This window comes from Amphiprion ocellaris, chromosome 3, assembly GCF_022539595.1.
Source record: "Amphiprion ocellaris isolate individual 3 ecotype Okinawa chromosome 3, ASM2253959v1, whole genome shotgun sequence".
NCBI classification, from domain to species: domain Eukaryota; kingdom Metazoa; phylum Chordata; class Actinopteri; family Pomacentridae; genus Amphiprion; species Amphiprion ocellaris.
The window spans coordinates 35,362,970-35,389,371 of NC_072768.1; the positions used below are offsets into that span (position 1 = coordinate 35,362,970).

The 26,402-nt window shown below is 37.6% G+C and overlaps 1 protein-coding gene across 2 annotated transcripts; it reads right to left on the reverse strand.

Moving 5' to 3' along the window:
- Positions 1-125: 125 nt before the first annotated feature.
- On the reverse strand, positions 126-26,402 carry ca5a (carbonic anhydrase Va). Of its 2 annotated transcripts, none has more exons than XM_023270429.3 (7): positions 25,940-26,402; positions 17,513-17,710; positions 16,694-16,812; positions 9,000-9,095; positions 8,778-8,840; positions 6,555-6,713; positions 126-3,742 (listed from the first exon to the last, which is right to left on the reverse strand). In XM_023270429.3, exons 1-7 carry the CDS (start codon positions 26,079-26,081, stop codon positions 3,584-3,586), a joined length of 936 nt encoding a protein of 311 aa, XP_023126197.2. In that variant the 5' UTR covers positions 26,082-26,402; the 3' UTR covers positions 126-3,583. The 2 variants fall into 2 exon arrangements, with proteins under 2 accessions (XP_023126197.2, XP_035804169.2); XM_035948276.2 differs by lacking the exon at positions 25,940-26,402 and adding an exon at positions 17,843-17,998.

A 26,402-nucleotide genomic window follows, 5' to 3' on the forward strand; every position in this document is an offset into this window, starting at 1 on the left:
ATTTCACAGAAATATGTGGCGTAAAGAGCTCACTGCACTTTACGCCACAAATTTCTGCGTTTTTATCCGTCTTGGTAAGAAACATAAAACATACGGTATAAAAAAGTACTCATGAAACACAGTAATCGTCTTTCCATCACATATTACTTTATTGATATATATATATGTCAGTTTCTTTAAAATCATATTTACATCAGAAACAGGAGGGTCTCTGGGGGCGACGCCTTCCTGGACCAGGTGGAGAGAGGCATGCTGGGAAGGGAGAGGGGCCTCACTGGGGCCTCACTGGGGCAGGAATGTGGGCTGGACAAATAAACAGCTAAAATATGCACTGCGTACAGTGTATAGAAACACAACCTACACCTGCTAAAACATCCCAAACAGATACAGGAGGCCGGAAAAGACGCAACAAAACATGGAGTACAGCGAGACGAACATTTCAAACTCCTTGAGGTGTCGCTGTGATGCAGAAAACATCTTGATTTGGAAGTAAACCGATTCCCAAAGGCAGCTCAGAGAACCATTTTCAACCGATTTAACATTTGCATTGCAGTTTGACGACATTAAAGGCGTCAATTAAAAAAAAAAAAAAAGGCATGAAAATGTGAAACGAAGGCAGATGATGGTGCATGATTTAAAGACATGAATAAGATGAAGGCAGCAGTGGGTCCCTTGTCTCCATGTTGGTTTGATACACAGAAAAAAAGCAAGACAACCTCATGGACTTTTCAGAAATCTCCTCTGGTGTTACTGTGAGCAGTCTGCAGTCTTCACCACTAGTTAACGTCGCTCAGATCACAAAGCATCGCCTCTTTTCTCTACGTTTGGGTTCTTTCAGAGCGGCTTCCACCTCAGGAGGCCTCGTCTGAGCGTCGGAGAAACAGATTCATTGTTGGAAGAGAATCCGAGAGACAACCGTGACCTCGACTCAACCTTTAAACACCAGATCTTTTCTATCTGTCCGCCTCTTTTACCTCAAATCTCTCTTATCTTTTAACTTTCCTGCACGGACACATTCATCCAGAGCGTCGCACTTCCAGATTTCTTTACATGATACAACGTTGCATGAGCTCCCTCCCAATTAAGAGGAAAAAAAAGCACCACAGAGCTGCTGAATTTACTGCAGATGTCAGAGAGAACAACAGGTAAAGCTCTGCATCAAGGCGGTGATTATGAGGCTGTTGTGGTCAGTTGGTCCCACTGGGTCACTTTGAAAACCTTTTGTGCATTTTACTTTAGAATATATACACTTTTAAATGCTACCAACAGTAAAATGCGATGGTGTTAGTTTGATTAATCTTGTGTTAAACACATGAAGTGACAGAACTAAAGCAGACGACTGACTGAAGGCAGCAGCTCTCTAACCTTCACTCTGCAGACGTCAGTCTTGGCAGCGTTTACTGGATTCTTCTGCTGAGTTTCTGCATAAATCACGTCGACTCAGACTGCAGGAGTTTTAAAACGGGTTGCATCATCAAGGGAAACCTCTTCTGTCTGACTTTAAATGTGCAATATGAGAAAAATATGTCACTTGAAGTCAGGGGTGTCAAACATGCAGCATGGGACGACTTTGTAAAGTGCAAAAATTACAGAGAAGACATTAACTGCAGATTGTAAATTAGTAAAACCATACATTTTAAATAATTTCTAGACCATGACAAGTTGTTTTGACCATAAAGTAAAATATTACATCATTCAGTTCCAGATGACTAAATGCTTTGAGCCTTTCTAGACACTCTGTGACCTGGCAGCTGTAATGTGTAAATGATAAACTGAGGCATAATGTTCTTGAGATTGAACTTTTCTAACTGGACTTAATGTGGCCCCTGAACTAGCATGACTTTGACATCCCTGCCTTAAGTGATCTCAAAAATTCAAGACAACCTTCTCTAGCGATAAGTGAAAAAAAACCCTCAAAAACAAAACGTGTCTGAATGAGTAAAACGATGGTGGAGATGTCACCTTTTCCTTGGTTCTAATATCTGATCAAAAGGTTAAAATGTTTATCTTTGGTTAGTGGTAGAGTGATAATCGTACCAGAACACCAAAACAACCTACATTTAATTCAGTCAGAAACAACTCTGAGAAAGATTTGAACCTTAGTGGACAAATAAAGTGATAAAACAGTGACAGAACAGCAGACAAAAAACGGCAGGAGACAACCCGATCCATCTCTATTTTACACATTCAGTTCTAGTTACCCTTATTAATGAAGAACTCTAGTTATAAATGACAGGTTGTCTCTGTTAAAACATTACTTTTAGTGTATAGAAGCCTTTCTTTAGCACCAATAATCATCTTCAGCCTTTAAAAGACCCATATCAGTCGATCAATACAGCATTTCTATGATTAAAAAGGCATTTTAAACTCCTTAAGATGAAACTGTGATGTAAAAAACACCACATTTCAATAAGTAAACTGATTTCAGGAGTCATAAATCATTTACAGCTGATTGTTTCGAGCGTAAAAGTGGATAAATCCTCCTGAAACTCCTGCAGTCTGAGTAAAAGACCTCGAGACGATACTGAACATCAGCCTGAAGGAAGACAATCTACGAGCTCTGAGAGGCTGAGTTGAAACATTTAAGGCACTGTGGTCGTTTGCAGAGAACTGCTCGTTTCAATCACAACACACCCATGTGCTTTAGTAACCTATGCATATTAGTAACAAAAGGCTGCATGTGGGAGTTTAAAAACCCCCAAAGTAAAAGGAAAAGGCGTCTGAATGTCAGATGTACCATTTACAGGCTAATCTCTTTGTAACAGATGAAGAAAAATACACATTCTATTGATCTTTATAATGTAGACGATTAAAAATAATCAGCAATAAATCAGCACCTGATCGTACAGGATTTATAAAAGTGACGCTGTGGTGTGAAGCCACTGATGATTTGGGATTTACTCTGTATCTCAGAGGAGAGACGGCTCCGTCCAGACGGCGTGTTAAACCTCCTGTAAACCGAGAGCAGCTTCAGCTTCCTTTTATGGATAAAAACGTCAGCGTGAGGAGATCGGAGCTCCACTGCAGCCACTAACTCCCGTACGGTAACCGAACGAGCTGCGAAATGCACAATAAATAGGATTTATGTTCATAAAAGTGGTAAAACTGCATGTTTTCCCCCAAAAGCAGCCGTCCCTTATCGGTTATTGGTCTGCAACAATCAAACCAAAATATGAAAAATGAAAATGAACAGGGATCGGTTTGATTATTTTACAGGAATATGTGGAGTAAAGTGTGCACAGGTTGCACTGAAGTGCAAATGTGAGCTACCTGTGCACACTTTACACCACATATTTCTGTGTTTTTATCCATTAACCGTCCCTTTTTGGTTGTTGGTCTGCAACAATCAAACCAAACTATGAAAAATGAAACACAACCAATCAGAAACTGCATCCCCCTGTTGTGTAAAACCGTTTGTAAAAGCTAAATAAAAACATTCATGATAGAAAACCAGCACAAAGTACGACTGAAGCTCCTCAGAGGGAGCTTTGTCGCTCTCTTAAATATGTTTTTTGTTTGCTTCAGGTGTTGTTGAAGTGTTGTGGAGATGAACGGTGGACAGTGTGTTACTGAACCGACGTCGTCAGTGGCCCTCGGCGGGCGGCGCCTCCTGCAGGAAGGGCGTGAAGGACGAGCGGACGGTTCGACCCCGGAGAGGCTGCTGCACCCGGAAGTTGTTCACCATGCTCTTCTGGACTTCCTCCTCGGCCGACGTGAACAGGAGGCTCCGGAAAACCGCCAGCTGGAGTCAGACAGAGACTTTATCGAGCTGATGAACTGAAATGCTGTGAAGCTGGTTTGATTAATTGTCCATCTGGACACACCCAAACATAATTAAGACTGTTTCAGCTAACTTGAAAACCTGGTTCTAAAATATAAAAGTTATGAAAGCACAACTGCTGCTGAATGAGTTTTATTGTGAAAGACAACAGGAGACCTCTGCTGGTCGTCTGGAGTTCAGTTTAACTCACAAATTAAACTGCTTTAATCCTTACATGCAGCTAGATTGGACTCTTCCATAAGTGGGTCAAAAATGAGAACAAATGCGTTTATGCCATTTTTTTGTTATTTTGGTTAAGAATAATAATTTGTATTATTTGTTCAACCAAAAAGTCCCTGATTTTCTGTTGATTGCTGACTTATTAATGATTTAACAGTTGTAACACAAGCAGAGAATTTTTAGTTTTTATAGAATCTGGTTAAGCAAACTGGACAGTTATGGCATTGGCCTTCTTATGTCATTTTCACATTTCTGTATACTCTTAAAATATATATACTGTCACTCTTGTATAGTCTGCTGATTTTTTCTATATTATATTTTCTATATTTTTATCTTATTCCAGGTAATTTAATTACATTTTATTTTACCTTGTCTTTATACCCTAATATTTTCTCATTGTTTACATCTTTACTGAATATCTGCTGTAACAACTTAATTTCCTTCCAGGGATTAATAAAGTCGTCCAAGTCTAAGATTAACTACTGAAACATGTAGAATAAAAGGGATTTTAATGAAATATTGCAGGTTTTGTTTAAGTTTCCCACCAGAACAGCACATAAAAAGTGTAGAGTATTGTTCTAGTTTATTTCTCTACTCCTCAACTTTTACCTTATTTTAGAGTCAAATTCCTTGTTTGTGTACAAACTTGGCCAATAAAGTTGATTCTGAGTAGTTCAAGGAATGTCGGAAAGTTCAAAACGCATTATTTTCTCTGCTTTGACAGTTTCTGGATTTGATAAAAGGAGATTTTGGGGTTCAGAGGTTTAATTTATGAGTTGAAAATCATAGACATCATTACACATCAGAGTAAATTCATAATTCTACAAAATTTATGCTAAATGACAACAATTTTTCATCTATATAGAAAAAAGTGGAACACCACTGATATTGTACGATATAAGATGTAAGCTTTGTGCAGTTCACCTCATATTATACATAGTTCACTTATTAGCATAGCATTATTTATGAGTGTTTTATGTTTTACATTGTTTTTAAGTTTTATTTATATTCATATTTTTGTGTCTTGTCGCTGATTCATACTGAATTTATTTATACTTACATGTAATTGTTGAAACAGATGCGGTTCAATAACATCTATAAGCACTGGGCTCCACTGAAGCAATGATGGTATATTATGTTTATTTAACTGTAGTTGTGAGTCACTGAATTTTGTGTGACTTTGAAGACTTAAAAGAACGTCAGTAAATAAATAAAATCTGCATGAATTATTTTTGGCCACATGGAGGCAGCAGAACACCATCTGCTTTAACTCTCATAATATTTATGACTAATATGAGCAAACAGTTGTATTAATATGCATTCATTTGGATTAATGTTTCTAATTTTAGATTGGTTTTAATCTCCACTCACAAAAAAATCTCTAATTCGTCGCTTCTTTACTCATCTCTGTAATTGTTACACTCTCATTTGTTCTTGCTTAACATCACCTGCTATAAGTCAAAAACACTTTCAGACAAGGATGATGTGTTTTAAGGGAATATTTCTTCAACTTCAGCTCCAGACGTTTGATTTTGTCTCCTACAGAGATGTGTGGGAAGTGAAGCCAAAAGTCACTGATTATATCCTGGTGGCTGAATGTTAACTCAGGAAGTGCTGCAGTTTTCTATAAACTGAGCAATCAAGTTCACTCAATTGCAGGAAGCAAAACTCAGAATTGAGATTAAAAATGGATTAATCCTGCAGTCCTTGTCTGGAGGCAAGAAACACAAAACGATGAGCTAAAAGATGCTTTAAAAACTCCAGAGCTGCACCGTATTTTTATCCTAATGCCTTAACATCTAATAAAAGAGTCGATCTTAGAAAAATGTTGAAATTATAAATTTATGGAGGAAAATAATATATGGAACGGTCCAGATACATATGCTTAAATTTCAAATCAGATAAAACAGCTTTAACTGATCAAAAATACTACAAATGCAAAAAAATATCACACTGGACCGAGGTGGCTAATAGACCAAAACATGTTTCAGCACCAGGACCAACAAAACTAACAATTCATAAGCTAAAGTAGGACTGGTTAAATGAATACACACTAAGGTTGAAAAGTTTGGGTCACTTAGAAATGTCTTTTTTTTTTTTTTTTTTAAAGAAACACATCTTTTTTCAGAGAAGATAACATTAAATGAATGATAAATCCAGTGTAGACATTGTTAATGTGGAAAACAACTATTCTAAACAGCTGATTTTTAATGGAATATCTCCATAGGGGTACAGAGGAACATTTCCAGCAACCATCACTCCTGTGTTCTAATGCTACATTGTGTTAGCTAATGGTGTTGATTGATGATTAGAAAACCCTTGTGCAGTTATGTTAGCACATGAATAAAAGTGTGAGTTTTCATGGAAAACATGACATTGTCTGGGTGACCCTAAACTTTAGAATGGTGGTGTATTTGCTGCTAGTATTAGATGATATTTTTGTCACTACAAGCAAGCGTTCTCACCCGTTTTTGATGTGAAAAATAATGATTATTGCAGTTTTAAGTTTAACTAAACCACTAAATGACATCCTGAGGTAATCTATGTGACCTACCTGGTCGTGGCTGACTTCAATGTGCTGCTTCATGACGATCCAGGTGACAGATTCGGTTAAAGGAGGTGTAGTCAGAGAGCCGTGGTACGTCCAGTAATCGTCGGTGTTGGCGGGTAGCAGACATCCAGGATCGAACAGGGTAAACTCCACTACACTACCCTGAGGACGGCAAACACAGACACAGTATTAAACAGATTAAATGTGGAATTATTTTATTGGGAAGATTAGCTGCAGAAAATTCTTACAACTTTATTTAAATGATACCATAAAATCTGTGGACAGCTTCAGTGTCATTCCATTAGACTAATGCGATTTTAATACAGCTTTTATCTTTATGTTAATACTATCATCAACTAATCATTATCTAATGTATAATTCACCAGATAAGTATTACACAGGTGTTATTCAACATGCATCCTGCACACCAGCCTTATCAGACATTATTAGTGATAACAGGGAAGTAGCAGCAATATAAAGTCGATCTGTCACCTTCAAATGATACGAGCAGCACTGAAAAGGAAAATACTGGTTTTAAATGGAGACTTCTAATAGTAACTACGATAATATTCACAGTTTAAACTATGAATGTTGATATTAAGGCGCTCAAACAGCATGAAGTTAGGTTTATAAATCATGTTTAACTAATAAAGTGACCACTGGATGTGATTTTCTATTTCCACAGTTCTTCAGATACAGTGAAAATACAGTTATTTTGTTTATTTTGCAGAGACAACGTGCTATTAAAAGTATCTGCATTAGAGTTAGCTGGCAGCTAATATGCATTTGTTGTCTCTGGGCAGGTACAGAAAAATGAATACACTCCATAAAACAACGCAAACCTTTAAAGCCCATCAGTGTGAGATAATAAATAAAATCAATAAATACAATAAATAAAAGGCAATCAGTGGTGGTGACAGTTTTGTACTGACTTTATTTCAACCTTGAGGCTGGTTTTAAACACTCCAAAGCTTCCTGAATGTTTGTGAGGACATTCCACATTTTAATTCCACATTTTCAATGCTTTAAGCCTTTGAGACTTATCAATGTGCAAGTCCGCCAGGACAAATTCTTACATTTTTACATGCAATTGTGCAATTTTTTGGAGTATTTTTATTTGCTTTACATCAATATAACCCTTACATCCCAAGTTTTAATAATACGTATTGACTTATGTCTTAGCTACTACAATAGAGTGCAATAAATCTAAAAACAAAATACAAAATTGCATAGCTGTATCCCTCAAATTCATGAATGTAAAAAGTTGCACAATATCCTGCAGTCTCGTTTATAAAGATTTTTGTTATGAGCGCTTTATTGTGTATTTTTACAAAGCCATCACTGCAACAAAAAAGTGCTCTGAGACATGGAGAATGTGTGAAATATTAGTGGAACTCCCCAGATTTTATATGCAAAAAGAATGATGGATCTATCTGATCTGGTTTCAAATCTACCACCAATCAAAAATGAAAATGCAGTGGTAGCTCTGACGCTACACTGGGTTCTATGGGGTTAACTGAGAAAGTGGATTAATTAAAAGCTGTTTTTCTGAACTGAGGTACACAATGACCTCTACAAGATATTACATTGTGTTGAAAATGACTTCACCACCAGATTTGCTCCTTCTGGCTGCTGTTAGAGAGGCTTTAACAACTAGAGGACTCCATGTTCTATAAAATCAGCTTCATTTAGCAGGTTTATGACGTGAAGTTTGTAACGCTTTTTGCAAACGGAAATAAATGTGGTCTCTAAACCGGAGAGTAAATTTCCGCCATCATCAGGACATAAAGCTGCTGAATCAATATCTTCTTTCAAATCACCCATTTTTACAGGCTATTTCTATTTTTATTATTTTTTTTATCATCTATTTGTATTGTGTAGTTGATTTTTCTTCATTTTACTAGATTTTTTGTCTTTTACCCTGTATTTATTTACTTATTTACTATTAACACTATTACTATCATCCTTTTTAACCTTGTGTTTATGGTTTAACTTCTATCTTCTTCTATTCCACGTATCGTTTCCTTTGTTTGGTTGTGGGATTTCATTATTTTATCTGGCGTTGTAGTAATTTCATTTGAAAATCTTTCACCATGTTTAGACTGACCGGCCTTCAGTCGTGGTTTTCCAGAATATCCTTGTTTTCTTTTTTCATTTTATAAAAGGTGCTATGTAAATAAAGTTACCATTATTCTCATAAACGGTAAACATGTGCATTAGACCAACCTTGTGTCTGATTGCAGGCAGGGCGTCCACCAGCTTCTGCAGCCCCTCGTGTCTCTTTCCCACCTACACACGGATCAGACATTAATCAGATTCGAATCACAGCTCAGGCTGCAGTGGAAACACCACTATCTCACTCTAAAACAAATGGGCATGTCCACGTGCTTTGATGAGTCATTTTTGTGTAATTCTTGCAGGGAAATGAAGATTGAAAGTGTGCTGTACCTTGAGGAAAACTCCAATAACAGCCAGTCCGTTGTCTTCCATCACTGCCTCCTCGAACAGGCTGTACTTATCAGAGTTCCAGTGAACCAAGTGGAGCTGAAAACACAAACACTGTAAACATCAGGAGTTTGAGACTCTTTTAATCCACCTAATATGTGTCCTACTCCTTAAACAGTATTCAGTTTTGACAGTTTGGTCAATATTTGTGAACTACTTCTGTCACTGAAATAGAAAATGCTCTTTAACCCTCGTGTCGTCCTGCGGGTCAAATTGACCTGTTTCAAAGTTTGAAAATGTGGGAAAATATATATATATATATTTTCAAAGTGAAAATTTCCACATCAACATTTTTTGATCATTTTTTTGGTGGAAAAAAAGAAATGTCAAAAAAAATGTTTCTTTAAGAACATTCAGAAAAAAATCTACCAAAATCTGTCGAAAATCGCTGGATTTTGGTTGATTTTTTTCTGAATGTTCTACAAGAAAATATTTGAAGTTTTACTGATAAATATGGAATCACTTTAGATATTTTTTGGAGTTTTTGTGGAAGATATTTTTTAATTTTTTGAAAATATTTACAATTTGTATTTTTTTTAATTTTTATTTCTTGCCAAATTTGGAGATTTAAAAAAATAAATAAATAAAACTTTTAAGGGAAACTTTTAAGGAGTTTTTGGTATTTTCTTCCTGAAGATTTTGCAAATTTTTATAAATTTGGGGATTTTTTTGCTGAATTTTTGGATTTTTTTCAGAGAAAGGAACAATATTTTTTGGTGCCCGTAAAGGAGGACACCAGGAGGGTTAAAGATGCAGTTTTACATACATTTTTTTTGCACAAAGTCACTTTTGTAACGTTGAATACCATCTGTTTTTATATTTTTATGTCAACTTCTCGTCTTCTTTTGTCTAATTAAAGCAACAGTTCCTCGTTTTGCTCATTTCTAACGGACCGTGACGTGTTTTTATGTGTTAACTGTATTGACTCTGTTGAGAAGCCACGCAGCTATCAGTCATCTGAAGCTCTGCAGACACACCGACATACGAAGAGCTGCTGAGTGATGAGAACCTCGACATGCACCAGTTCTCAACAACAGGCGCTCGGCCGAGGACACAGTCAGTGGAACGTGTTGTTACGTAAGAGGAGGTAATGGAACAACATGAAAACAGACGTTCATAGCGACCGTACCGGACAAACAATGCCCCTCATGTTTGAGTTCAGCTTCAGGGATATAAAAAGAGTTGAAATAACAAAGCTGCATCCAAGACGCTGGAACATGCCCTAAAAGAGTCAATATACTCTGCAGTACTTCAAGAGGAGTGCATGAAGGAAAAGTACTGCAAACATTTGCTCTGTGAACATACTGCAGTGTTTGTTTCAGTTTAATCCTGTTTTAACCCTTAGAGAGATTGTTTTCCAGGCAGTTTTGGAAAAAGACATTTAACTTACTTTACTTATGCATTTCCATTTAAATGTAGAACTTTGAAAACACGTATTTCTTTTAGTTAGAACTTTAAATTCACATTTTTTTTGAGTTACAACCTTGAATATGCATGTTTTGTTTAGTTAGAACCTTAAATACACATATTTCTGTTAGTGAGAAGCGTAAATACACATATTTCTTCTACTTAGAACCTTAAATACACATTTTTATTTTAGTTTTTTATATATATATATGTGTGTGTGTGTGTGTGTGTGTGTGTGTGTGTGTGTGTGTGTGTGTGTGTGTGTGTGTGTGTGTGTGTGTGTGTGTGTATATATACACACACACACACATTTCTTTTAGTTACAGTCTTGAATACACATATTTCTTTTATTTGGAACTTTAAGTACACACATTTCTTTTAGTTAAAACTTTGAATACACAAGTTTATTTTACTTAGAACTTTCAATACACGCGTCTCTTTTAGTTAGGTTTGTTTTAAAATGAACCTAGTTATCAATGAATAATAAAACTCAAAACATTAGGCTGCAATTTAAAGTTTGTAAGATACTTTGTCTATAACCTTTTACTTTTTTTGCAGTTTAAACTTGGCCAATTATTTCTAAGACCTGCATTTGTGAGTTATAGCTCTTCATCTAACAAACTGGATGCAGCCTCTGACTTTAGAAAGGAGTTAAGAAAACATTTTGTTGTGTATAAAGTAACTGCAGAGGACTAAGTGAGAATTCTGTCCTCTGTCTTTCCTGCCACCAGTTTTCTGAAGAAACCAAAGAATCCCTTGGTTTTTTTTTATTTTTTATTTTTCTATTTTTTATTTTTTTGGCAGGGGCATCTTGGTTGTCCGCCTCCAGTGTTTCCTGTTCCTCCTCAGTTTCTTTTATCTCCTTCTCTGTGTCTCGGTCCTGATCTGGCAGTTTCTTGCCTTCCTGCAGGTTTTTTTTTCTTTTCTTTCTTCCTGCAGGTTTTTTTTTTCTTTTCTTTCTTCCTGCAGGTTTTTTTTTTCTTTTCTTTCTTCCTGCAGGTTTTTTTTTCTTTTCTTTCTTCCTGCAGGTTTTTTTTTCTTTTCTTTCTTCCTGCAGGTTTTTTTTTCTTTTCTTTCTTCCTGCAGGTTTTTTTTTTCTTTTCTTTCTTCCTGCAGGTTTTTTTTTTCTTTTCTTTCTTCCTGCGGGGTTTTTTTTTCTTTTCTTTCTTCCTGCAGGTTTTTGATGGAGGGGAGACTCATAGATGGAGGGACCCTGGAGAAGAAGAGGGATGAGGGTGGAAGAGATGGAGATGGTTGTGGATGGTCATGGAAGAGGTGGTAGATGGAGAAAGGGTGAGGAGAGGGAGAAGAGGGGAGGATGCTGAGAGAGCAGCCGTCTCAGCCTGCTGTCATCACCACACTTTAATGCAACCAACTCCAGCAGCCATATTTCTCTTTTTTTTCTTTTTTGCTCTTTTTCTCTTCCTTTGTCTTTCCTGTCAGCAGTCTTCTGAAAAAAACAAAGAATCCCTTGTTTTTCTTGGTTTTGACAGGGACCTCTTTGTTGTCCACCTCTGGGGTTTCTTGTTCCTCAATTTCTTTTATCTCATCCTCTGAGACTGTGTCCTCATCTGGCAGTTTCTCATCATCCTGCAGTTTCTCATCTTCCTGCACTTTCTCATCTTCCTGCAGTGTCTCATTTTCCAGCACTTTCTCATCTTCGTGCACTTTCTCATCTTCCTGCAGTTTCTCATCTTCCTGCAGTTTCTCATCTTCGTGCAGTTTCTGATCTTCCTGCACTTTCTCATCTTCGTGCACTTTCTCATCTTCCTGCACTTTCTCATCGTCATGCAGTTTCTCATCTTCCTGCAGGTGTTTTACTTCCTGCAGTTGTTCTTCCTCAGTCATTTCATTTTGCAGTGCAGTATTGTCCTCCTCCGAGTCTTTTGACTCTTGCACTGCCTCCTTCACTTCCTCTTGGTTCTGCAGTCTCACCAACTCTTCTTCTTTCTGTCTGAGCTGTTCCTTCAGCCGATTCAGCTCTTGATCTTTGGCGATGCTGGACTTGGTGAATTGTTGCCTCTCAGCCTTCCCCAGCTTTTTCAGTTCTTCAATCAAAACGTCCCTGTTTGCCACAAGAGCATCCTTAATGCCGATCAGAGTGTTCATCTGTTTGATCTTCAGACTGATCGTCTGGTTGTCATCCTCAAGCATGTTGATGCTCTCCTTCAGGTGCTGATTTCGCTCCATCAGCTGCTGGGTTTCAGCCTGGCTTCTCTCCAAGTCTTTTTGCAGCTCAGCAAGTTCCTGGCCTTGCTTTTGGTGACCACTATGGTGAGGTTTAGTGGCGTATCCTTGTTTCCGTTTGGGATTGAATCTTTGAGCCATGATGCACGAGCAAAGATTCTCTCAAGATAATGTCGCGTCTGTAGAAGACTGTAATTAGCGTAGAGGTTTGTTGTCCTTCGTAGTCGTACTTGACTCTGTGGCTTAGTTTGTGTGTCTCGTGGAGATACTTGCAACCAACCGAATGCCTGATTTGATGTGAGTCTACCCTATTTATACTGTTGTCTGTTGATGTCAGAATGTGACATCACAGCTGTACCTGGTGGTAACATCATAAGGACTTTAGAATGTCACATGTGCCTAGCAGAAAAGTGTTTATTTTTGAAATACACTGTTGCTGCCATGTCTTCCACACAGCACACTTGTTATCTTTTCCAGCTATCAATTGTATGGAAGAGTCTGTCATGAAAAGTGGCAGTTGTACTGCTTGGTAGACATCACAATCACAAAAATAAATGGAAGATACTGCAAAGCATTTTTCTAAAATCAGTTAGGACTGTTGTGAGTGTGATTTTTAAATCCTCAAAACCTCCTCTAACCATACAGGCAGAAAACATTCTTTCTACTGAATGAAAAAAACTATTTTAAACTGTTTCAGGAATCAAAGTAAACATAGTTGTTTGAAAGTTAACACAACAGAAAAAAATCATAATGAGTGCAACAGGTTAGAACTGTGGCTTTTCAAACATTATTGTTCCTTTAACATTAACACAAACTGATAAACAGCATTAAAACATGAATATATTCTATACATGAGCTGCACCGTCTTGATGTTTGTAAAAGGCATTCAGCAATTGAAAGACGCTATAGGTGACCGGAATTATTCTCAGCGTTACTGATGATATACTATACTCTAATTAAGTCAAAGGTAAATAATATGTAAGTAAATAAACAACAAAAAGAGGTAATGAATTTGTTGTAATCAACAATGTATTTGTACATGTATTTATCCATTGTAAAAAATGAAAGCATTTTAGGAGTTACTGTACTTTCTTTGTCCTTTCAGGTGGGTGTCCTGAGCAAAACCAGGATATTTTTTAGAAAAGCCCTTTTAGCAACCGTTCCAAATTTGAATCTGCTGTGGGTTCCAAAGCTGATCATATACAATAAGCTACTTTTTACTGTATGCTGTCTGTAATGAACTTTTGTGGTCATCTCCTTCGTATAGTAGCTGGACTAGTTGTTATCCATCCCAACTCCAACTACTATGAGGAGGAGATGACAAACAAAAGCTTATCGTGAATAATAGGATCATACAGACTTGACAAACAGAGACATGAAAACGGCTTTTGAGAATTTCCTCCACTCATTCTCATGGGTGTGAAAGTTTTCTCAAATCTCAATTTCAGCTGAAATATTTTTAGAGAACTTAGCTTTGGGTCTAAAATAACAAATAAGTCAACTCTGAACTAAATCTGAGATGAGTGACTCACTGACTGATCCATAAACATGTAACAGTTTGACAGTCATGAAACATTTTATTAATTAAATGATATATTTCGCTGTAACTCTGAGCACCATCCACTTTAGAAAGCAATGTTTGAAATGTTTGAAAAATAAATAAACACAACTATCTGCATTAATCGTTTCGAGTTATAGAAATTTAATGAACTTTTGTTCAACCAACAAACTGCATGAAGTGAACTGTCTTTTGAACAACAGCTAGAATGTAATTAAGTTTTGTTTGTTCAGAGAAGCAGAAACATGCAGAAATAGAATTTGTTGCCTTGTTTTTGATTGATATTGTTTCTGCTTTCAAACAACTACAATTATTATTTTTTTTCCTTTTCTTCTTTGTTTTTTTTAAAAGGACGATGCAGATGTCAAATTGAAGGGAATCAAGTACATCTTGAAATACAAGTATGACTAGTCAGAATTTAACAGTAAATATCTAAAATTTTAATTACAACCCATCATACTACATCTGCAGAAATCTACGTAATTTTTTGGAGTCAAAACTGTAATTCAGCATATCCCTGGTTGCATTTTAACTTGTCAATTTCAGGTTGAGACATGGACTGACCACTTTAAACAGAATTACAGTCATCTAAAAAGGACGATGTAGATATCATAAATTGAAGGGAAATTGAAGATATCTTGAATTATAATTGCAACAAATCAAAATTAAACTGTAGATATGTAAAACCTTAACTACAGCTAGTCATATTTCAGCTTCAGATATCTGGTTGCATTTAGACAAGTCAGAATTCCAGTTTCAGATATCTAAAACCTACTTTTTGACAACGTAAAATCTAATTATAGATATCTAAAAAGAACATGGTAGGTCTGTTTAATTAAGGGAAATTAAAGCTGTCTGGAATTATAATTACAGCAAGTCCAAATTAAACTGCAGATATATAAAACTTTAATTACAATTAGTTATTATTCAGCTGCAGATATCTGCAACGTCATTGTACTCAGTCAAAACTGTAATTTAAGATCTGTGGTTGCAGTTAGACAAATCAGAATTCCAGTTTGAGACACGTACAACATCGTTCTGGCCACTTCAAACTTCATTATACATACCTAAAAACAACATTGTAGATCTGCTGAATTGAAGGAAATTAAAGCCATCTGGAATTATAATTACAACTAATCAAAATTAAACTGTAGATATGTAAAACTTTATCACAATTAGTCATAATTCAGCTGCAGATTTCCAAGTCGAAATTCTAATTTAAGATATCTCTGGTTGCATTTAGATGAGTCAGAATATCAGTTGCAGATGTCTAAAATGTCATTTTTCACTACTTTAAACTTAATTATAGATATCTGAAAACAACATTGTAGATCTGTTGAATAGAGGGAAATTAAAGCTATCTGGAATTATAATTACAACTAGTTGAAATTAAACTGTAGATATGTACAACTTTAATCACAATGAGTCATTATTCAGTGGCAGATAGTCACAATGTGAGCTGCAAAAATTCTAGACATCTGTAATAAGAAGCCACAAACATATGACTGGTCAAAGTATCTTCATTTGCCCTGGAAGAATGAAATGACAGTTGTGGACAGGAAGAATGTTACCCTGTGGGATCTGAAATGTTCTTCCTGACAAGGAACAACTGAAGTGTATAAATCTGCAACCCAGCGTAGCTATTAAAGGTTGAACAGGCGTGTCAAAACTGCATCAATACAAACAAAATGATTTTCAGCTTTTCTCTTTACCACCAAGCAAGTGAAATTCCAGAGAGTAATTAGCCCAATAAATCAGCTCATGACGCAAACCGGAACGCTGATTTCCACGTCTACAAACAACTGACCTAAATCTCACAGCTTTGATGAAGTAAGAGACAATAAAAAGCTTTTGATTTGTCACTTTTTGATGTGTGACTTACAGCCATTCAAAAACACAGCCTTGTCTGTGGATTGATGGTGATAAAATAAAAGTAAAACAGCCACTTTGAGAAGCTGAAACACCTTCATATGGTACGTCCAGAAACATCGGCCCACCGATATTATCGGCCTGATATTGGCAAAAAAAATGTAATATCGGTCAATATCGTTATTGTTTTTTTTGCCTATCATGAAAACTGAGAAAATTACGCCTGGATTTTGCCTGCATTTACTCATAGAGGGAGAGAGAGTGTGAACTGTTGTTTGAGACAATTAATAAAAATAAATATGGCATTTTTCCACAACTTAAGTTGAAGTAGTTATCTTATTTTGCACAATGTTTACATTTGAAAGCTTTGTTGCATTTGAGAATGCATCCAATGGAGCATCACAATAAAATGAGGCGTGATGTGTTAATTTCACAAAAGGAGATATGTGATGTTACCTAAAATTAGTTAAATGGGAATCGGAAATAGGACAATATCAGCATATCGGTTATTGGCCAAAAAGCCAATATCAGACATCTCTACTCTTTATGATTGTGTGTTTGTACGTGACCCTCTTTCACCTCCTTACTGGAGTTATTTTTCATATTTTGCAGTTACCTCTGCAGGGAACAGCCTCCTGTCCACGGTGTGCTCGGATCCCCAGGAGTTGCTCTCCCCCCAGTGGAAGTGGAACTGACACAGCCTGAACCTGTCTTGCAGGGGGCCCCCTTTCAGCGCTGCACAACAAAGTCATGAGGACATCAGCGCTTTGTACTTTCACACATTTTATTGTTACTGAATGGATGAAACACTGACCTAAAGACTCCTAGAAAGTGAGAAACTACAATCACCTGTAAAGTATTCTATTGCTCCATAAACTTCTTATCAGTGCCATAAATACAACCCCATTACTTTTTCCTATCTATATACTGCAGCAATCAGTTTAGAGACAGTCTGTTCTCCTGCCAGGGACACGTCACTCTTTGTTTATATTACTAGGAAAATCCTAATCCTCACTTTTAACTCCTACAAACCTGCCTTTGTTCCCTCTAAGCTCATAATACACAGAGCATGAGAGACACCTGCAGACTGGTTATTTCTAATTCCACCACAGTACAGTTTATATTTAGCTTCCTGATGATTTTGGGAGGTTATAATGTTCTATGTAATTATGCCAATATGTTCAACACTTTAAAAGCAGATTATGTTGTAGTTGTGGGGGTCAGCAGAGTCACATGACAGTCATGATTTCTATTTCCATGTGGCGCTCTGAGTGTAGGGTTGATTACTGCATTTCCCCACATACACATAATCCTCTTGTGTACATGAAAACTTTCATTCCTCCAATGCTAATCTTGCTTTTTAGATGTCTACGAGGTACACATGAGTGTATTTAAATGATTTTTTTTACAGCAAAAGCCACAAAAAACTACTCACTGGACTTGTCTGTGGTGTCGTCGTACTCGACCAGAAAGGAATAACCGTTGTTCCAGATTTGCTGACATGTCTGGGGGTCGTACTCCGTCTCCAGCGGCTTCAGCTTCGAATCGAAGACGCTCTTTCTCACGACGATGTCTATGGGAGACTGTCGATCGCCTCCTGGTACCGCGAGGGGTCCCTGCCACATGGGATGCACTGGAGGTGAGGAGGAGGAGAAGAAGAAGCGGCAGAAGGAAATCAAAGAGAAAAATCAGATTAGACAGTTAAATGGCAGTTCAAACTGTAAAGAGACAACGGAAAACTGGATGAAGAAATGCTGACGCCTACTTTTCATGTTGTACTCGGCCGCTTCCTTCATTTTTAGACAATCCATTCTTAAATTAAACCAAAACCAACCACAAGCTACACAGTGACAGTGCTGGAAATCCTTCCTCCTTGAGCTGCAAGAAGGAACTGAATGAAAAAGGAACAAGTGAGCAATAGTGCTTCCTTCTAGTCCTCTTTTTTTTTTCCTTAAAGGACATTACTAAATAAGAGAGAAGTGGGCCGGCTGTACTGAAAGTGACACACGGAATGTCCTGGCACGCCCCCAGATCCCCTCCACAGCAGGAGAACCAGACCAGGACCTCTGGCCGCTCAAACCGCCGGCTCGGGCCAACGTCTGTCAACGGACCCGACTACTAATTAAACTCTGCTCGCTTTCTCTGCCTCCCTTTCTCTGCCTTTTTCTGCGCCTTTGCTTTGAAATCCAACCAAAAAAAATACTCATAAAAATCTTTGAAAACACTGCTTCCCTGTCTGACGTGGATTAAGATCTGCAGAGAGAGAAAAAAAAGGTGCAGCTGTCAAAGGGCACAAAGGCAGCTCAGTCTATTGTTTTCCTCTTCATTCATCCAGAGAGCCGAGCCGAACAGGTCTGACTGGGAGATGACCTTCATCTTGGTCGGATTTCAGCGGCTCCTCCTGGGGGAAGTTGGCCGCCTGACTCTGTTATCGCCACAATAAGTGCTGGCAAAGCCAATCGGGCTCATTCACTTTTGTAACCGTCAGCTGTGAGGTTGACTATGGGATGTCATGAACCAGTACGGAGGACGAGCACGCTGAGAGCACACATGATCACGGGCTTCATTCCTGCAACAAACATCTGACCGGCGGAGATGCCTCGGAGCAAGATGCTGACTTCACTGAATCTCTGCTCATTTAACACAGGATCAGGGCTTTTCCTGCATACAGGAATTTCTGGCAGCCCTTTTAAGCAGCACAAAAGCAGAATCTCCACAACTGAAGTGATTACAACTGAGAACAAACACAGCGCTTGACTTTTTTACCCACTTGTGCTAATTAGGGTTTCATTTAACTGAATACAATAGACATTTTTGTTTGTCAAATTGACAAAAATAACAAAAGTTTTTACACATTTCTGCTAAATAAGACAATATAAACTCATTATCTTTCTTTTACTGTATGCAGACAATCATAACTACTTTGTATTGACCTCAAAAGACCCCTGATTGGCTGATTATCAGGGCTGAGTGGTGGTATTGTCATTTTTATTAAAAGATTCCTGATAAAATAAATTAAATATGCCTGTCCAAGCAGTACAAAAACATGGTTTTCATGAGGTACAGGGAGGAGGAGGGGCTTTGACACGGGTATATCACTGATTATTTAATAGTTTATTTATATTATTTATCTTCTACGTTGTTTGTAAAAATGTACTTCAGTAACTATGGGAGTGGGGTACTAAGTGACTTATGATTATTATGTTTTGCTTTGTTTTGTTGTGTTTTATTTTGCTTTGTTGTTTTGAATATTCTGATTTGCTTTTGTGGGGTTTTTTTGCTCACCTGTCTGAAATAAAAACATTCATTCATTCATTCATATATGCTATTTTGGCTCTTAAAGCACGATTACCTAACAGACATGTCTTTTTAGCAGAGATACAACATGCAGAAACTGAACAAAGAGCGCAGCCTTCACCATGAATCAGGAAATTCACTACTTTCACAGCAGCTAATGCTAACAGCTAGCGGCTAGTGGCTAAGATATGAGGGAGCCACAGACTAACCTGAAACAGAGACTGGAGAACAATTCTAACTCCTTTTAACTTTTAACTTCATCTTAGTGGGTGTTAAAAGTGATAAAACAGTGAAATATTGACAAAACAGAGGAGACAAACTGATCAATCTTAAGGGACTGGCCCTTTGATTGTGACTTGGAAGTGAAGCAACAACGAAAGCACTTTCAGAGACTTTCAATAACAGCCTTGAACGGCCAGCATAACAACATGTTCTGAGCCAATTAGTTTCATGCCACACAGGGAGAGAATCACAGCTTCACTCCAGTCAAACCTGCTACCAAACAGAGACAACAGAGTGCTGAGAGGTGGTTCTGGTAATTAACACAAGTTTATGGATGTAAAAATATCATAGAAACTGATGTAACTGATGGCTTTTAGCAAATCTGGTGAATTAAAACACATAAATATGGTTTAAAGAAAAAGCAGCAGTGTATTTCAAAAATAAACAGCTTTTCTGCTAGGCACGTATAAAAGAAATTGAGGAGGAACAAGAAACCCCAGAGGTGGACAACAAAGAGGTCCCTGTCAAAACCAAGAAAAACAAGGGATTCTTTGGTTTCTTCAGAAAACTGATGGCAGGAAAGACAGAGGAAGAGAAAAGGAGTAAAAAAAATCTGTAAGTTTTAAGTAGTAAAAAATGACATTTTACGTATTTCAAACTGGAATTCTGACTAAATGCAACCAGTGATATCTTGAATTAGAGTTTTGACTTGGTAAAATTACATTGCAGATATCTGCAGCTGAATTCTGACTAGTTGTAATTAAAATTTCATATATCAGTATGATCAACATAATATATCTTCAGTTCCCCTTGATTTAAAATATCTACACTGTCCTTTTTAGATATCTCTGAGTTTAAGTAATTAGAACGAGGTTCCAGATATCTGTAGTTAAGTCAGAAACCTCAGCAAGTGGGAGGTGGATGGAACTTGATTTTCAGAAATACTGCGGTTCTGCAGCCGTAACCACATCTGTCAGCTGTTTACCGACATATCAAAGCAGCCTGAGGCCAAAATTCTAATGAAACAAGACTTTGTTTCTCCACAAGCTCCTCACTGATGCACTCACTGCATTTCTGACAGTCTGATCCACCACAACAACCACTATTACTTCTGTCAACACATTTTAACGTGTTTTGGTTGATAAATATACAATAGCAAGGCAGCATCATGCACTCAGACTAATCCTAAAGATGTTTGAGAAACCTGAAACTATTGTTAAACAGGTTCAAACTGAATTACAAATTATCACTGTCTGTTTGACTGGTCAGAGAAAAAATGAAATCAGTGCTTCTGCAGCCAGCGTACCCTTAACAGCAGCATTCTCCTCCTCTGCACACGCTCTGTTGCTGCTTTAAAAAAAGCTCTGACCTCCCTGCTGCTGGATTAATGTAGCATGCTAAGAACAGAGGCACCGTGGTCACATGTGGCAGGTATGTGAGGGATATCGTGCAACCAGGACACCGAAAGGAACAAGTCAGATATGAAGCACTTGAATTCTCACTTAGTCCTCTGCAGTTACTTTATACACAACAAAATGTTTTCTTAGCTCCTTTCTAAAGTCAGAGGCTGCATCCAGTTTGTTAGATGAAGAGCTATAACTCACAAATGCAGGTCTTAGAAATAATTGGCCAAGTTTAAACTGCAAAAAAAGTAAAAGGTTATAGACAAAGTATCTTACAAACTTTAAATTGCAGCCTAATGTTTAGAGTTTTATTATTCATTGATAACTAGGTTCATTTTAAAACAAACCTAACTAAGAGACGCGTGTATTGAAAGTTCTAAGTAAAATAAACTTGTGTATTCAAAGTTTTAACTAAAAGAGTGTGTGTGTGTGTGTGTGTATATATATATATATATATAACTAAAATAAAAATGTGTATTTACGCTTCTCACTAACAGAAATATGTGAATTCAAAACTGTAACTAAAAGAAATGTGTGTGTCTATATATATATATATATATATATATATATATATATATATATATATATATATATATATATATATATATATATATAGCTGTTACATGCATCACGATATCAATCAGTTTTCATATTTGTACAACTACAGTAACGAAAACAGTCACTATCTCACACTGAAACACAACTTGGTGGGAAAGAAACAGCGAAAATGTAAACAAAGTCGTCTTACAGCGGCGCATGATGACGTATTCATCCGCTCTACTCGCCAACTAGTTCCACTGAACTAGTTCTGACGTAACGATGAAACGCTGCACGTTAAAATGAGGACCGACCCATAATCAGTTCTGACTTAACGGTGAAACAACAGAAGTCGAGGACGTTGTAAACCAAGGACCTCCTGTATAGGGTTTCATGTATATCGGTTTCCAGTCTTTCCTAATTGCCAGTAGTCGGTATTGTGATCCTTAATTCTTAGCCAGTAAAACTCTGGAGGATAAAGGCCAAAAACCTAAAACTTTTACACGTGTTGCTGCAAAATCTTACTTTTCTCAACTAATCACTTGTGCCATTTTTGATAGAGATGGAGATCCTCGTGCTAAGCAACCATTTAGAACGTACCAGCACAATATCTACAGCTTCTGTAGAATCATTTTAGACAAAATTACAAAAGTCTGAAATTTTAGAGGCCTTTACAGGTTTGCTTCTGGTTTGTTCTATGATCTGTTATCTTAAGTAAAGAAATTAGACTTTTAGTAAAGAATTTCAATAAACTTTAGAGGTTTTTACATACTTGTTCAAGGCTTGTTCTTTGTTTAAGCTTAAGTAGAGAAATTGGACTCTAGGTGAAGAATTTAGCTGAAAAAGTTCTGCTAACTCAGCAACATATTGCATTTTGTGAAGCCGCAGCGCAATAAAAGCTTCACAGAAAAGCAAATAAAACACAAAATAGGAGAGCTGGGACTGGCCCTTTGATTGTGACTTGGAAGTGAAGCAACAATGAAAGCACTTTCAGAGACTTGAACGGCCAGCATAACAACATGTTCTGAGCCAATTAGTTTCGTGCCACACAGGGAGAGAATCACAGCTTCACTCCAGTCAAACCTGCTACCAAACAGAGACAACAGAGTGCTGAGAGGTGGTTCTGGTAATTAACACAAGTTTATGGATGTAAAAATATCATAGAAACTGATGTAACTGATGGCTTTTAGCAAATCTGGTGAATTAAAACACATAAATATGGTAAAAAAAAGAGTATTTTCAACCCTTTATTGGTAGCTCGCTGATGTAAATGTCTCGTTAATGGGTTTTACATGGTAATTCTGCCTGAGGAGATGAGGCCTGCAGAGTCCGTAACTTCTTTGAAATCACTTCTTAAAACACACTTTTATAGACTTGTTTTTAAGCGAAGTTTACTTTTAGCTTTAATTAGTTTTAGTGTTTTATTCTGTATCATGTCCTGTCTATGTCAGATGTTCTCTCTTGTTTTATTTTAGCTACCTGGTTCTTTGGTGTGATGTCGTCTCTCTCATAATTCTTTAATTCTCCAATTTTTTGACTTTTAATTTTAACCCTCAATCTTATTCTTTCATTTTTAAACCGTCTAGTTCCCTTGTTTGATTTGGTGCCAATCTAGATAATTATTCATTTAATTTATTGACATTTTTAATATTACTTTAATTGACTGCTCTGGCTTGTCTCCTATATCTTGCTTGATTATCTGTGTTGCATGTTTTAACTGTAAAAGTACCTTGTGAACGCTGTTCTTAAGGGTGCTATATACATAAAATTATTATTAATATAATCTGGCATGGAAATAGTTTAAACAAAAACTGTGAGTAAGAAAATAGTAAAATCCTTGGAGATGTCTCAAAGCCTCTGCAGAGAAAACTGAAACAATCTGCCTGATCAGATAACATTAATAGAAAATTTAAGGGTGTTTTGGTCCCTGAATTGCAGTTTTCAGGCAGCACTTCATCACAGACTGTAACTAAATCTACCAAAATACTTTAAGGTTATGGATTGGGGTTCCAGGAGGTCATTTCCAGGGACTGAAGTCAATGTCTGGATCTGTCAAACCCACTGAAGGAGGTGGAATTTGTTCTCTTTTTGCGGTTTTGCCTGTAAGGCTCAACTCAGGGCACAGAGTGCATCTATACCTGGTATGTCAAAATGAAAGTAGTGCACCTCTCTACTTCAAGGAAGTCATCATTTTCTGTGAGTCAGATATCATTACCTGAAGAGTGGAGGAAGCACAAGAAAAATAGAAAAATGAGGCCAATGGACAGATTTAAAATTAACCCAAGAGCCCTTTCATTATTCTTTGGTCAGACGGTGCCCAGAACAACGAGCTAGTTAAAGTTAAATATAAACTTATTTTATTATCATGGTTGAACATCAAAGCTCGGCAGTACTGGACACTCTTTCCATTTCTGAATGTTTTTTGCATGTTTACTGTGTGGTTCCAGTTGGCCTGAGAGACAACGCTGATGTTAGTGGGTGCAGTGAGGACGCTGCTGGGACTCGTCAGACCTGCTCTGCTGTTTTGAAGACCAAATTAAAGGAAATGACTCATCCCAGTGGGCCGACATGTAAATGCCACAAATAACTCAGGGTGGCACGAAAATGGAAAAAAATGACACTGAAATATTTCCTTTTTAGGCAATATTATATTTCTGAGTGTAAACCATTTGGAGCTTTTCTCATATGGTGTAACGCTGGTAAAAGCAGAGGAAATAATGCATTAAATAACATTCAGATGTGACCCGTCATGCAGAATTGAAAACAGTCAAACAAATTAACTGCAAAAATTGCAAGAGATTGTTCACACAGTACCTGTTTTTGGTCGCCATCACTCTTTCCGTGGCTAAAATATTTCCATACAACTGATGAAGGCTGCAAGATTTGTCCAAAAATGGTTGCCATGATTATTTTTGATCAATATTTAAATCAGGATTGATGAAACAATTATTCTTTGATTTAAATGTGAAGAAAGAGAGCACTGCTTTCACTGTTATTTAGAGCTACATTCCTGCTAATGAATCATATGAACTAAAACAATCTGAATTAAAACTATAAATAAAACTGAGCCTACAATACCTCACTTACTAATGACAGACACCACAATTTACCAATGTTCCCTAAATGCCTCATATGCATGCTTTGGTAAAAGAGGAGCTTCTAGTCTCCATTTAGTTACTGCAGATCAAACGGGTGTGACACCAAAAATTACTCTGAAAATAGAGAAATGAGGCGTTCTAATGCCAACTTTACCCACGTTGACACTAAGTGATGGGCTATTTTCTGTTAGCAATCATGTTTAATTATTTGTGGGAAGCCAAAACCGTGATGGCAATTTATATTTCATTAATTTTGCAGCCCTACAAGTGGCATCATGTTTCTTTTCTGCAACCGAATCTTCCTTTTCTGTGTCTTCACACATGGAAACTGCATGTCAACAAACTCTGAATCTTCTACAATTCTACAATTTCATTTGCAGACGCTTTTATCCAAAGCGACATACATCTGAGAGTAGAATCTTGTGAATAAATGCAAAAAAAATTGGTGCATTCAAGGACCCTTCTAGAATGTTTTATCAGACAGACTTCTTTTGTAGATTTTCCACAGAAACGAGCAAGAACTGTGTTTTCTTTTAGTGTCATGCACCAAAAAAGCATGATGTGTTTGATGTATTGTGCAGCTCTAAAATAAATGCTGCTCCACTGGTTTATCTTGATCACAGTTCGTCACATGCTGCAACTTGTTTATCCAACATCTACCACATGATGTGTTCAGGAGCTGTAGTTGGACTCCTGTGCACAAAAAACTTCAATCTAGATACCACAGACACTATAAAGACACAAAATAATAAAGATAAGTGGTGTAAAAGTAAATCCCCTAATTGCATTTGGCTCTAACAACGTCCCTGACACCATGCATGTGTGCAACCAATAGGCAGGCAGCTATGTAGGTGAAAGGGCTTCATATGGCCTCTATATGGGACAGAGATCCGAGGCAGCTATGTAGGTGAAAGGGCTTCATATGGCCTCTATATGGGGCAGAGATCCGGGGATATCAGCGCTTATCTGGAAAACCTGGAGCCTCAACACAGCTGAATGACCAGAGAAAGGATTGAACCAAATCCAGCCGTGACCAGAGTCCTGTACGAGCTTTTCCGCCGCTCAGCACACGTTACTCAGATGACAACAAAAGTGACTGCTGCAGTGTTTGGGCCACAATAAAGGGCTTTAAAGCTACAATGGATGTGACAGCCAAACCACTGCTATGCTAATGAACACACTGACACTGAGAGAACGTTAAATTAGCATGTCCTCCTATGAAGCTGTGTGACTATGAACAGCTGTGTCTGGATCACCGGGGGCTAACGTTACAACAACAGCTCCATGCTACCTGGTCGTACTCACTCTGAGACAGCACATATTTGCTGGAACAAGCCGTCAGGTTGCATCTTCTGACGGCCGTTATCCGGTGACTCCTGCCGTGTCTGACGAGCTGCCGCTGGAGGTGGGAGATGAGGGGTCTGACCGCCGCCGAGAAAGTCACCATTTTGCCCGGAGCTAAGCTAAGCTACAGAAAGCGCTCGGTCGACTTTTATTAGCGCGTTTGATGCTAACGGTTAGCTTCTAAAAAACAAACTCTGCAAAAAGTTAGCTAGCGCGTTCAAAACAATGTACCGTCCTCCGACTCTGCCCTCCTGCCGTTGGCCTGTGGGCGCGGAAGAGGGCGGGCTTTCACTCTGCACACATTAGAGAGAAAACAGTCGTTTGTCCCGAGTCAACAGACGTCAGTTTGACCCGGTTAAATTGCGCTGTTTTCGGCGGAGACTCCTGGTAACCGATAAGAAACGTTAACCGTTGCTCAACTGTT